Source organism: Physella acuta, unplaced genomic scaffold, assembly GCF_028476545.2.
Source record: "Physella acuta isolate Inbredline_101_S28 unplaced genomic scaffold, ASM2847654v3 ptg001070l, whole genome shotgun sequence".
NCBI classification, from domain to species: Eukaryota; Metazoa; Mollusca; class Gastropoda; family Physidae; genus Physella; species Physella acuta.
In genome coordinates this window covers 221,043-236,422 of record NW_026732587.1, presented here as the reverse complement: position 1 = coordinate 236,422, position 15,380 = coordinate 221,043, and the positions used below count along the sequence as shown (strand labels likewise).

Sequence of the window (15,380 nt, the reverse complement as noted above, 5' to 3'; positions counted from 1 at the left end):
GACAATTTTAGCGCAATTTCCTTATGTTATCTAAAAATAGCTCTGTCGTAGCGTAAATCAAGAGCAGGGTTAGTAAACCATTGGTTAGTTATTAAAACGTTTTTTATTATTATTTTTTTCAGTATTTTACATGTTTTATTTACAATAGAGTTACATGACTAAAAACCATTGCGCGCCTAGCTACCGAACGTGATGACGCAGCCATTGAACGTGATGGCGCAGCTATTGAACGTGATGACGCGTGTGGTGGGGTTGGATAAACATGCCTACTAATTCGGTCCAAATTTTAATTAATTAAAAAAATTTTTTGTGACCGAACGAAAGGATATTTTTGAAAACTTTCTTCGGCAATATTGTTCTAAATTATGGCAGTAATCGATTGGTAAATGTTTCAAGTCGCTAAGTGGTCTGGTTGCCGAGATATGGGCCAAAAACTGCATTTTTCCCGAGTTTTTTGGCTTTTCCGGGAAATCCATGAAAGAAACCCGGAATTTTTTTGGCCTATGTTCATCCTGGTAACTTGCTTAACATAATTGCTTTTGGAACTAGTCATCGATATTGCTTCGTTGAGGAGGAGATACGACTTAAAGCCCGGACACACATTCCCAGAAAAGACGAGTTAATAAACGCAATTCTCCAGAATGGAAATTGCGCTAAAAATAATATGCACCGTAAACAATTAATTTTATTTTAAAAAGTGTAAAGTTAAATTCATAACTAAAAAAATCCCTTTTACTTTCAGGCCTAATCTCAAGACGAGCCTATTAAATTTTTTAAAAGTAGGTTATTAAGAGCCCTACAATTTGACCTCATCGTCTAATAATATTGAAATTAATTTAAAAACAAAACAAAAAACAACAACACCTATTTATTAGAAGGAAAAAAAAATAACATATCTTTATTTTGTACACGAGTTCAACAGAGTCCAACATACAACTACAACCCTCCTCAATGAAATAGTCCTCAAACCACTGCCAACCAGCATTCAACCAGATACGATTAGTTTGTTTTCATAGCGAAGCGTTATACCCTGCGCGCCCCGCTTGTACTTGCACATTAACAGTCGCCTTGCCCTTACACATACAAGAAAGAAATGAGAAAAATGCGAGAAAATGTCTTGTCTGCTAACGCTTGTGTTTATTTACCTATACGACCAACCGTAACGATTTTAAACAATTTGTATAACAAAGTATGCTGCTTTTGTTGAATTAAAAGAAATATGCCGTATGGGTTTGTTAGACCGAGATCTGTTTACAAGAATTCTGTTAATTTTTTCTAATGTCAGATTTAAGAACGGAATACCAACGCCTGGAATGAATTGTAACATCGGAAATATCTTCCCGGTAACCGAGTTTACCATTGTGACTGTGTCATAGCACCTTGCGGAATCATCGGAAGTAGCCGAGCCCTTTGCCGAATGTCGCCGAAGCTGTCAATACTGTGTTGTGTGATTGTGTCGTGCTAACATCGTGTGTGGTTCTTGTAGTAATGGAATGTAAGTGGTCGGGAAGTTAAGCGTAGCCAGAAGAAACATGTAGAAAGTGTTGAGGAAACTGTGTGTCAACGGTGAAATGGATTAAATCATCGACTATAATGGCCCGTCATAAACTTTGGATATTTATTCAAGTTTCAGTCGACGAGTAGGATGATTTCGCATCGATGGGTCTTCGAAGTGGTCACATTGACTCTGCTGTGTTTGATGACAACGCTGGAGGTCCAAGGCTCGTTAGGAGGTAGAAAAAGTCGTATCTTTATCTTTCATTATATTTCCTCAGATTCTAAACCGTTATTTCTTTTTGTTGTACAGCTTTTGGCTCTGATTTCTCATGTCTTTTGTTAGACTACTTACAAAGTGTTAGATGACTCAGATGACAAAAATATTATTATGAGGCATACAGTTACAGTACAGTACTACAGTTAACTACAGTTTACTACAGTTAGGGATTTTGGTAAAAAAACATTAATCATCATATAAAAATAAAAATTACATATTCTTGTAGAGCTCAACTATATGAAAACAAAACAAAAAAGATTTTCTGTCTAGCTCAAATAGTTTTTTTTTAGCGAATTTTTTTGTGAGGGGTGGAATCCCCTTGCTTTTGCATTGGCCAATTGTGACAAGTCATGGTATACCTGAATAAATTGAGCATAGTTATTTTACTTGCAGTTGTATTTTGTTCATATTTGCAGAGTTTAACTAGAATGATATATAGAACTTGTAAATACTGTTGAAATGAATAAAAATAATACAGAACTTATATTTTTGTGTTGGCTTCCTCCCATAACCCCAAAAAACTGTGTGCTGCGCAAATATGAAAATGTTTCTAAAGCCATATTTTATATAAATACAGCAAATGAAAGAACTACAAAGTTAGAAATCTAAAGTAAATGACTTGAACACTGTTATGTGCATATAATTGCCTCATTATTTTGGGCAGGTGAAGTAGAGTCCATCTTTAAGCCATTTTGTTATAAAACTGCTGCGCAAATATGAAAATGTTTCTAAAGCAGTATTTTATATAAATACAGTAAATGAAAGAACTCCATAGTCAGAAATCTAAAGTAAATGACTTGAACACTGTGTAATGTGTCTATAACTGCCTTGTTATTTTGGGCAGGTGAAGTAGAGTCCATATAAAAGCCATTTTGTAATAAGTGAAATGAAGTTATCAGATCAATGTTTTTAAGTGTGAATTGTGTATGGATTCTGATTTTCAGCATATAACTATATCTAAGGGTAAGTAGAACTTGAATACTTAAAATTACAGTTAGCACAATGCTAGTGTTAGCAACAGACAGGTAACCTAGATCTAGATCTAGGTCTGACTCTTGTCAGTCTAGTCTGACAAAATTGGATTTTAGGAAAAACATATTCTGCAAAACTAGAACTAGAGCTGAAAAAATTAAAGATGGGTATGTAAATATATTTTGAAATAAAAAATTAGGAGATTTGTTTGCACATTCCATAAGAATGCTGTTGTTAGTTGATCAAACTTAAAGGCCGGAAGATCGGGATGAAAAAATATAACAATGGTGGCAACGCGACCTACACACAGTGACCACCTCTAAACGAGTATATCTAATGTCAGAGTCAAAATATCCAAAAACAAATATCATTTCCACATATATAAGATATGTCTGCTCAGTAATCTTCACTCATCTAGAATAACCTTTTAAAAAATCGTGATTCCAACGTATTTGAAACTAGCCTTCAAACAGGGGGAAGACCAAAGCAGAGACAGCGTGCAATCAGATCGCTAAGCCATCAAAACAATGGGAAAACCATTCTACTTTTCATTTAACATTAGGAAATGACCTTTTAAACTTAATTAATCACCGTAAATTAAAAACTTATTAGTATGCAAAACCAAATCTCGTGCGCCCGGTATCAGAAAGTAATGGGCGATTTCGGGTCATGTTTTTACCGCGATCTCGGCCGATACCGACAACCCTACTACAGTATTACTAGAATCTAGTATTTCTCATATTTAAATTACTACACTAGATTTACATCTAAAAATAATATTTTTGTTGATAAGACTTAATAATCTAGTCTCTAGATCTAGATTGATATCTAGAATCTAGATTTTGATCTAATCACTAATCTAGATTTATGTAAAAAAAATATGTAGGCCTATGACTAATTACTAATTAGTAATTAGTAAATTATTTATTCAAAACCTCATACTAAAATTAACTAAAATAATACTAGTATACTAGGCCCTATTATAATACTTAAATGAGTATTTTGATTTTGTCCCCTTCATTCAACTGAATAGGGTTCACTAAAATCAAATGAAACTTAAATTAATAGGTCCTAAATAAGCCCTCATTAATAGTAATTAGATCTATGTAGGGCCTATGTCTATTTTTTAATAACTTTATTTCCCAAATAGCCTATATGTGGTTTTTAAGAGCACATGTATGTTTATGCCAGATCCATAGCATATATATAATTATAGTGCTATAGCCACTTTAATGTGACTCCATAATTGTAAGGTCCATAATAAATCTACCCTATACATAATTATAGTTGGCCTACTATATTCTCAGTAGGAGCCCTATAGCCTCTATACTATATACTTTAAAATAGTACATTGAATTATTAGACTACATTATATTATGTAGCCTATATAGTCAGTATAGACTGGTCCAGCATAGGAGTTGCTATATTAGTCGGGCTATAGGCCTGTGTAAATTTATTATTATATACACCACAATATTATAATAAGCCTATAATTATAATATTATAAAATTAAATAATTATAGGCTTCTGGACATTTTAATATAGTCTAGTAGTCATCCATGATGTTATATATTAATTATATTTGTATTATTAATGTTAGTTAATTAATAATTAGGCCTATATTTTTTCTTGGTTGAATCATTTTAAAAATGTTAGTGATGTCCACCCTTCAACTTTCCTTGAGGAATAAAATTAAGAAAAGCTTTCAAAATTATGGTAGACCTAGACGTACACAAAACCTAGATTAGTGTATTTGCAGGTACCTCATTGTACAAACTAAATGGTTATTGATATAAAAACATTTTATAATTTTCAGTTTAAAATGCAGGATATAGATCGACTTTGATTAAATACTTTTGTCAAAATTTTAAAAAATTAAATAATTAATTTACATGTTTGTTATTTACTTATAGTTTAATAGTACTGAACAAAAAAGCTATTGAGATGACTTGAAGCCATTATATGCTTCAGGATTAATTTACATTAAATATTTCATTACATTTCAGTCCATAAGCTTAAGCTTAAGATGATAACATGATTTATAAAAGGCGTGCTTTGTTGCGAGAATAAAGTTGGTTGAAAGACACAAATGTAACAGACACAATCATTTTGATCTTATAAAGAAATATTAAATTGTTCTTTCAAACGAGGTAATTCCTGTTAATCATAATCATGAAACCGAGAACTCTAATCTTTATAATGGGTAGTTGGGTACAACACTTAAGATAAATGCAAGTAGTGAGGTTAAAATTTTTGTGAGTTTTTATATGTATAAGTTTCTTAGATACTATAAATATTTACTTCTCAAGGAATGTGAGTTTCTATATTATATCTGTCTTGAAAAGAGGTAAACACTAATGAAAAAACACAATGCACAAACTCGCTTACAAAGAGTATAATCAACATTGCGCAAACCTTATAAATGTTTAGGCACTATTTTAAAGTTTGTTGTCATTTTACCCGCATCATTTTATTATCAGTTTAAAAATTTGACAATACAGTTGCTAACTCTTCAATGTAAACATGTGATACTCACGAAAGGTATCATGAGAAATTATTGTCACCCTGAACTTTTCAATCATATACAACAGACATGCAAGAAACATAAAACAGAATATTGTTGTTTAGGATATTGGGCCATTAAGGACAATATTGTGTATTATATTTTGGCTAATATTGTTGCTTATTAAAATAGGACTAGTATGTAGATTGCACAATAGGACAATTGGGCTAATATGTTAGTTGTGGGAGGTAGGACTTATGTTTTAGTCTAGGACATTGGAGCTAATATTGTAGCCTAGAACTTAAGATGACAGCTAACATTTGCACTTTACTTCATATATATATTGTACACATTTTAAACTTCTAGAATGTCTTAAATTTTTAGAAAAAAATGTGCTGACTCAGCTGAAACTTCATAGAAACTGATGAAAAATCAATTGTTATTGAATTTGAACATCATTCTAGTCTAAGACAGTTATTTTGTTTTTATAAATGGACCAGAAAACTTGTGTTCTTATCACTCAGAGGATGGATGTTAAAAATAGTAATTTGTCTATTTTTAGTCATTATCTATCTCATTGGATATTATGTTCTATTTATGTACATCAAACACAACACCAGAAAATATAAGCATGTTTATAAGAAAGAAACGTATTCTAAATGTAAAAATGTTGATGAAATGTTGCTGTTGTCTGTGTTACTGTGAGGTAAACAGATGACAATGGAAGTAGACTTGCTAAAGTGGCATTCTATTAGTGCTATTGAGTGGGCGGGCTAGAATGTTGTGGGTGGGAAGTGCATTGTGTTTGTAATGTCAAAGTTCAAACAGGTGGGCTGGAAAGTGTTTTGTTTCATGTGTATATATTTATATATGCATATATTAATATATATATATATATATATATATATATATATATATATATATATATATATATATATATATATCCAACATTTTGTGACGTCATGTGTAGAAATGCCTATATACGCGTGTGTATACTTCACATAATAGAGACATGTGTCAGTGTGTGACATCACATATACATCCATATATACACGCATGTATGTTATCATGTAACCACGTGTGGCAGTGTGTGACGCCAGCCACTGCCATGTCAGCAGTGAAATAGCTAACATACTTGACCAAGGTTGGCCCGTCACGGAGTGGGCTGTACCAGGTACACCGCCGTACTAGCTATTCGGACAGAAAAACTCAAGACTAATGATACGGATGTTTGATAATTAATTGATAGCCAACTGCTAGTACACTGGGTCATGCAAGCAATTTAGTGCATGTCATCTTCTGAAGGCTCTCGTCACGTGGTATAATAAGCTCGTGGCTCTAATCACGTGTTTTGTAAGCTCTTGCTTATTATTGTAATCGTTTGCAATATACGCTCCTGGATTTAATCATTTGTTGCGTAAACTCTTTGCCCAAATTATGTCTAATGTAAGCCGAAAGCCATAAAAATGTCTTAAGTAAAATCGTGGCTTTGGTCACATGATATGAAAACTATTGTGCACTAATCCGTGTTTAGTGACGTAAGTCCCGCCTTGTTTTGATTCACGCTACAGCCCCATGCACGTGTCTATGTTGACTGACGTTTGTTTGAAACACCAGCTGCTGTAGTGCGTGCAGTTTCAAACTGTGGCAATCATCACGCTAGCTCAGTCGACCAGACTTATGACGTTCTATATGTCCACCCCCTCCACCAAAATGTCCGCATGTCCAACCTTCAGCCAAAATGTCCGGTCCTTCATCAAAAGGTCTCCCATCCCCATCACACACACAAACGTCATCCCCCTTAACCAAAAGTCCTGCCCCTACTCCAAAAACTCCACCAGTATACAACAAGGTCCGCTTTAAAAAACATCTTTGATATTTTGGAGTCGATCTCTTGGCCGACAACAAAACTCACAATGGATGGTCCTGATAAGTTCAGGACAACCAAGCCCCAACATACTGTAGGTAGCAGGACCTTACCTCCAGCTCATGAATGGGACAAGAGGATACAGCTATTGTCACAACAACTAAACAACGTGATACAGTGGCAAGACGTTGTTCTCACCATCTAACTAAACATTGTTCAATAGACAGACCAACTTCTGTCCTGTCATCCTGTTGCTGGGCACTAGAGTAGAAGGGTCAGCCCAGATGACACTGGTCACTCTTCACTTGCAGTGGTTCCATAAGCTAATGTTTCACTTTTCCGTCCATGTGTGTGTTTTAGATCGCCTTTTGTAAACATGTAAACAGTGTTGCTAGAAGTGTTGATGAAATACATACGGAGGTGGTTGTCACGAATCTGATCGCATATCATTTCAGACCAAAGCTTTATGCAATGTGGAAACTAACAAACATTTCTTTTTTTCTCCTACGTTTGCTTTAACTAACATACATTTCTTTGAGCTATTATAGTAAAAACTTTTTAAAAATATATAAAAATAAACAAAAAACAAAACAAAACCTTATAATTGTGAATAGATTTTTGGATCCTGTATAAGTAGTCGACCCCACAAAAAAATTATAGCAACCAATAGGTTGAAAACCTGTGCACTAAATATATATGTGTGTACTTTAACCGTTGGAAGTGTCCGTTCGACTATTACGAGCAACTCAATTATATTTTTCGGGATGGCCGGTAAATGTACCAAACCTGACCCTAACCGCGGTCCTAAACAATACATCCCAATAACAGTATCAAAACCTAACTGGTCTTCATCAAAACAAACCCTAACATTTTTTGTTCAAAGTTTCTGTTTTCCTAAAGTGCTCGACACATTGGATGATGGACCTTTTAACATGGGATTGCAGTGGCGCATCAGTCATCTGTACCTTGATATGGCTCGTTCACTGATAAGTTCGTCTAGCGAATCGCGAATTTCCTTTAAGAAAAACACTTCTCACCACATAACATGCATTAAAATGCTTTTAGAAACCTGAGGAAATAAACACACACCTGTGTTGAACTCACCAAGGTGTTTATTGAAGAAGGCAGGTGTACGGAACTGGCTTTTGTTTTCACCAACATACATTTTAAACACTTTCTACAAGATGGTTGTTTTCGTTATTTCCGAACGGAGCGAAAATCGCCCCCCCCCCCACACACACACACTCACGTGTACACATGCATCGACTCCCACACACGTGAATCTAACAGCCTTATACCTTATTGAATGATTTCACAAACCGCTTCCACTCACTCTTTCAGGCATCTCACACTTGACAATCTCATGTATGCTCGTCTAGGAGCCATCTCAAACTACGAGACTGGCTACCTACAGCCATGTTTACAGTACAGCCCACAGGCCACAATAAAAACAACTCTACCCAATATACGGTCATTGCTAACTTTTCAAAACCACATCTGTGCTTAACTTAGTTCGAGGCAGCGCGTTCTCTGGACTTTGTTCCTTGACCGCTGCAACTCTAAACGATCCATAGCATTGGTTGATAGAGCCACACCACACTGTAACATTCTGTGTTGTTACTTGACCAATGCAACACTGGACGATCCTTAGCATTGGTTGAGTGAGTTCACCACATTGTAACATTCTGTGTTGTTACTTGACCAATGCAACACTGGACGATCCTTAGCATTGGTTGAGTGAGTTCACCACATTGTAACATTCTGTGTTGTCACTTGACCAATGCAACACTGGACGATCCTTAGCATTGGTTGAGTGAGTTCACCACATTGTAACATTCTGTGTTGTCACTTGACCAATGCAACACTGGACGATCCATAGCATTGGTTGAGCGAGGCCCACCACATTGTAACATTCTGTGTTGTTACTTGACCAATGCAACACTGGACGATCCATAGCATTGGTTGAGCGAGGCCCACCACATTGTAACATATCCATTCTGTGAGTTTGATCCTGATTTCTTGTTGTCCACAGATCAAATGATTAACTGCACTAGCTGTCATCTAGTTGAGTATGTTGAACATAGTCCCCCAAGGAACAAGTCTGGTAAGTTTATAGGTGTTTGTTACACCTGTCTGTAAGGAACAGGTCAGGTAAGATTATAGTTGTGAGTTGGCACATATTGTGTGTTATGTTTGATGTGGATGTGTGGTTTGAGCTAAATCAACTGAAGTTAAACTGGAGCTAAACCCACAGGTTATACTACTAATTTTGTTTAACTGAGCATATTTCTCACTATTGAAATGCTGTCTTTGTATTTGTGGTCTCTTGTTTGTGTACTGGCCCTCACTGACTGAGCTAACACTATCAGCAGGCTACCAAGGTTTGGCTATACTGAGAGACACCAGGCTGAGACTCTACTGCCCACTGGCCAGTCGTGGGAAAGTCAGATGGTGAGATAAATCAGCAATTTTTTTATACGTCATCAACCTGTAGCAGGTGACATGACACATCACATGACCAGTAGCAGGTCACATGACCAGTAGCAGGTCACATGACACATCACATGACCAGTAGCAGGTGACATGACACATCACATGACCAGTAGCAGGTCACATGACCAGTAGCAGGTCACATGATGTGTCACATGACCAGTGGCAGGTGACATGACCAGCAGCAGGTCACATGATGTGTCACATGACCAGTAGCAGGTGACATGACCAGTAGCAGGTCACATGACACATCACATGACCAGTAGCAGGTCACATGACACATCACATGACCAGTAGCAGGTCACATGACGTGTAGCAGGTTACATGACACATCACATGACCAGTAGCAGGTCACATGACACATCACATGACCAGTGGCAGGTCACATGGCACATCAAATGACCAGTAGCAGGTCACATGACACATAACATGACCAGTAGCAGGTCACATGACGTGTAGCAGGTCACATGACACATCACATGACCAGTAGCAGGTCACATGACACATCACATGACCAGTAGCAGGTCACATGACCAGAAGAAGGTGACATGACACATCACATGACCAGTAGCAGGTGACATGACACATCACATGACCAGTAGCAGGTGACATGACACATCACATGACCAGTAGCAGCTGAGTTGACATGTCACATGACCAGTAGCAGGTGACATGACACATCACATGACCAGTAGCAGGTGACATGACACATCACATGACCAGTAGCAGGTCACATGACCAGTAGCAGGTCACATGACCAGTAGCAGGTGACATGACCAGTAGCAGGTGACATGACACATCACATGACCAGTAGCAGGTGACATGACACATCACATGACCAGTAGCAGGTCACATGACCAGTAGCAGGTCACATGATGTGTCACATGACCAGTGGCAGGTGACATGACCAGCAGCAGGTGACATGATGTGTCACATGACCAGTAGCAGGTGACATGACCAGTAGCAGGTCACATGACACATCACATGACCAGTAGCAGGTCACATGACACATCACATGACCAGTAGCAGGTCACATGACGTGTAGCAGGTTACATGACACATCACATGACCAGTAGCAGGTCACATGACACATCACATGACCAGTGGCAGGTCACATGGCACATCACATGACCAGTAGCAGGTCACATGACACATCACATGACCAGTAGCAGGTCACATGACCAGAAGAAGGTGACATGACACATCACATGACCAGTAGCAGGTGACATGACACATCACATGACCAGTAGCAGGTGACATGACACATCACATGACCAGTAGCAGCTGAGTTGACATGTCACATGACCAGTAGCAGGTGACATGACACATCACATGACCAGTAGCAGGTAACATGACACATCACATGACCAGTAGCAGGTGACATGACACATAACATGACCAGTAGCAGGTCACATGACGTGTAGCAGGTCACATGACACATCACATGACCAGTAGCAGGTAACATGACACATCACATGACCAGTAGCAGGTCACATGACCAGTAGCAGGTAACATGACACATCACATGACCAGTAGCAGGTAACATGACACATCACATGACCAGTAGCAGGTCACATGACCAGTAGCAGGTGACATGACACATCACATGACCAGTAGCAGGTGACATGACACATAACATGACCAGTAGCAGGTCACATGACGTGTAGCAGGTCACATGACACATCACATGACCAGTAGCAGGTCACATGACACATCACATGACCAGTAGCAGGTCACATGACCAGTAGCAGGTGACATGACACATCACATGACCAGTAGCAGGTCACATGACCAGTAGCAGGTGACATGACCAGTAGCAGCTGAGTTGACATGTCACATGACCAGTAGCAGGTGACATGACACATCACATGACCAGTAGCAGGTGACATGATCAGTAGCAGGTGACATGACACATAACATGACCAGTAGCAGGTCACATGACGTGTAGCAGGTGACATGACACATCACATGACCAGTAGCAGGTAACATGACACATCACATGACCAGTAGCAGGTCACATGACCAGTAGCAGGTAACATGACACATCACATGACCAGTAGCAGGTCACATGACCAGTAGCAGGTGACATGACACATCACATGACCAGTAGCAGGTGACATGACACATCACATGACCAGTAGCAGGTGACATGACACATCACATGACCAGTAGCAGCTGAGTTGACATGTCACATGACCAGTAGCAGGTGACATGACACATCAAATGACCAGTAGCAGGTGACATGACACATCACATGACCAGTAGCAGGTGACATGACACATCACATGACCAGTAGCAGGTGACATGACACATAACATGACCAGTAGCAGGTCACATGACGTGTAGCAGGTCACATGACACATCACATGACCAGTAGCAGGTCACATGACACATCACATGACCAGTAGCAGGTCACATGACACATCACATGACAAGTAGCAGGTCACATGACACATCACATGACCAGTAGCAGGTCACATGACACATCACATGACCAGTAGCAGGTAACATGACACATCACATGACCAGTAGCAGGTTACATGACCAGTAGCAGGTCACATGACCAGTAGCATGTCACATGACTCCCCCAATGTCTCTGACAGGTACCACAACAACATCCTCCTGAATGACAACAACAAGGACTTTTTCTTTGAGATCAACAAGAGCCTGGGGACGCTGACCTTTAAGAAAATCCATATAATCAATCGAGGGAAGTACCAGTGCAAAGTTGTGGATGAGTACCAGAGAATTCTGGAGTCAGAGATTACGCCCATACGTGTTGAAGGTGAGTCCCATTTCTTGAGAGGGTCAAGTTTTATCTGTACCTTGTTTTTCTCTCCTTTGTACTGCAAGATGCCATGATTAGTTTGGGCTATTCAAGTTATGATTAGTGACCCACCAAACCTCGGTGCCTTTATGGGTGTCCTACAGACTTCCTGTTGGACTGTGGATTGGGTCACATTGTACTCCATCACTTTCTTTTATTTGTTGTTTGTAAAGGTTACCCTTTCATACCTGGTGGCCAATAGAGCAGATGAAGTAGAGTTCACCTGTTTATGTGAACTAAACTGTAAAGCCCAAATGCCTTTAGTGAGTGCTTGACCTATCGCAGTTGGATGGACTAAGAGGTGTCTTGCAGACTCAACCTTGGTATCTGAACTAATGACTTTAGGATTAGCAGTCATGCACTTTACTACCTGACCACATCATCCCCATGGTATCTGAACTAATGACTTTAGGGTTAGCAGTCATGCACTTTACTACCTGACCACATCATCCCCTAATTGTGTTTGTAGAGTTGATCAAATCTGATCTGATAGCTCAACTAGTTCTGTTGATCCTACAGCCCCAGTTTCCCTAGCCAGCCAACAGCCCACAGAAAACATCACAGTCTTCACTGGTACAGAGAAGTGGTTCTCATGCACTGTGGCTGCCATACCAGAGCCTACCATCATCTGGTACAAGAACAATATACCGGTCAGTTTTTATACACAGGTTGTGTGATACAGTGAATGGGTCAGTTTTGTTGTCTATATCATTGGTTGTGTGATACAGTGATAGGATATGTCATTAGGTTTTGAGGCTGTGTCTAGGTGTGGTTGAGGCTGTGTCTAGGTGTGGTTGAGGCTGTGTCTAGGTGTGGTTGAGGCCATGTCTAGGTGTGGTTGAGGCCATGTCTAAGTGTATTTGAGGCCATGTCTAGGTGTGGTTGAGGCCATGTCTAGGTGTGGTGAGGCTTTAATTAGGTGTATCTGATAGCTGTGTATGTGTGGCTGACAGATGTATGTGTGGCTGACAGCCGTGTGTGTGTCTGATGCTGTGTCTATGTGTGGCTGACAGCCGTGTACTGTACCCCCCCCACAGATGAGCAACCACAGCTCAGTGCTGGAGGAGACAGATGAGGACAAGGTGGGCTGGACCTCCAGACTGCTGGACGTGGTCACTGAGTCAGCTGTCTACACCTGTAAGGCCACCAACCGCTTGACCTCCACCCACTCGGTCTACACTGTCTCAGCTGACTTCCATGTCACTGCTGTCTCAGCCGTGGAACCACAAGGTACCAGTTTTACCACTTTCCCCCATAGTACAACATAGCTGTAGAAACATAAGGTTTTACCACTTTCTCCCTTAGTACAACATAGCTGTAGAACAACAAGGTACCAGTTTTACCACTTTCTCCCTTAGTACAACATAGCTGTAGAACAACAAGGTACCAGTTTTACCACTTTCTCCCTTAGTACAACATAGCTGTAGAACAACAAGGTACCAGTTTAACCACTTTCTCCCTTAGTACAGCATAGCTGTAGAAACATAAGGTACCAGTTTTACCACTTTCTCCCTTAGTACAACATAGCTGTAGAACAATGTACCAGTTTTACCACTTTCCCCCATAGTACAACATAGCTGTAGAACAAGGTACCAGTTTAACCACTTTCTCCCATAGTACAGCATAGCTGTAGAACAATGTACCAGTTTTACCACTTTCCCCCATAGTACAACATAGCTGTAGAACAATGTACCAGTTTAACCACTTTCTCCCATAGTACAGCATAGCTGTAGAAACATAAGGTACAGTTTTACCACTTTCCCCCATAGTACAACATAGCTGTAGAAACATAAGGTACAGTTTTACCACTTTCCCCCATAGTACAACATAGCTGTAGAAACATAAGGTACAGTTTTACCACTTTCCCCCATAGTACAACATAGCTGTAGAACAAGGTACCAGATTTTAACATTTTCCCCCATAGTGGCACATATATTTATTTGCCATAAAATAACTATAGACCTAATTCAAATTTTTCTCTTATGTGTGTATTTAAAATGTAATTGGGAAAAGTTTAAAGGGATGTAACTGTGATATAAGCAATGTACCTGATATAACTGATGTAAGTGTAATGTAAGGGATGTTGCGTGGTGTAAAGGTTGTGTGTATATGTAACTGTTACATAAGATATTTACCTGATTCAAGGGATGTAACTGTCATAGCTCCTAGTATAAAAGCCTAATGTAAATGAATGAATGTACTTTAAAAAATGTTGTGTGTGCCCACCATAGTACCAAAACAGTCGTGTGTACACAAGAACCCATTTGTCCTTGTTTCCCTATAACCCCAGCTGTCTATGGCAAGGACATGTGAAATCTGCCTCGTGTTATCCTATCACGCAACTCTTCTCGAGTTATCTCCCCTTTCAACGAACCGTTATCCTGTGATACAACTCGGCTTTCTGTCCTAGTTCTTTCCCCTTGTTCAAAGCTGCCATTGGGTGTAGCCCAGTAAGAAAAAACTCAGAAAGTAAACCTTTTTTTGGTTGATACTGTCATTGTTTTAGGGCGGGCTTGTGAAATATGCGTTTAAAACTCTCGTCAGTTGGTGTTAGTTTCAAGCTGGTTGTTGGAATTAATTTTTTTATAACTCGTACATGCGAATTATTGTTAGCCCCAGTTCCCATAGCCCAATTATTGTGGATGTGTGTTGACGATGTACACTGATACATCTATATCTCAATCCTTCAAGTGTTTCATTTTTCCTTCTGCTGGTACTTCATGTGAACACTCTTGTAACATTTGAATACATTCATAAAGTAAATGCTGTTTTTACAAGAAATTTCAGTAAAATTTGGCATCAATATAAATAAAATAAACTTAATATGCACTCATTAATATTATTTAATTGGGTAATTTTTTCCCCACATTAAAATGTAGCTTGTAGCAGCACCAATTTGTACAACTTCCGGCTAAACTGACGGTTTTACTTATATATCAGCAGTGGT

The 15,380-nt window shown here is 38.8% G+C and overlaps 1 protein-coding gene across 6 annotated transcripts in view; it reads left to right on the top strand.

Moving 5' to 3' along the window:
- The first annotated feature begins 1,099 nt into the window (after nt 1-1,099).
- LOC131955500 (muscle, skeletal receptor tyrosine protein kinase) overlaps nt 1,100-15,380 on the top strand; it is a 65,932-nt gene continuing 51,651 nt past the window's right edge. For 4 of the 6 annotated variants that reach the window (XM_059319639.1, XM_059319636.1, XM_059319637.1 and 1 more), the window contains exons 1-6: nt 1,145-1,733; nt 9,149-9,220; nt 9,486-9,567; nt 12,210-12,391; nt 12,953-13,083; nt 13,471-13,663. In XM_059319639.1, the coding sequence (XP_059175622.1) occupies nt 1,646-1,733; nt 9,149-9,220; nt 9,486-9,567; nt 12,210-12,391; nt 12,953-13,083; nt 13,471-13,663 (748 nt within the window). In that variant the 5' untranslated portion in view covers nt 1,145-1,645. Of the gene's footprint in view, nt 1,734-9,148; nt 9,221-9,485; nt 9,568-12,209; nt 12,392-12,952; nt 13,084-13,470; nt 13,664-15,380 lie in introns of all 6 variants that reach the window. The other 2 variants (XM_059319634.1, XM_059319638.1) reach the window with 2 other exon arrangements.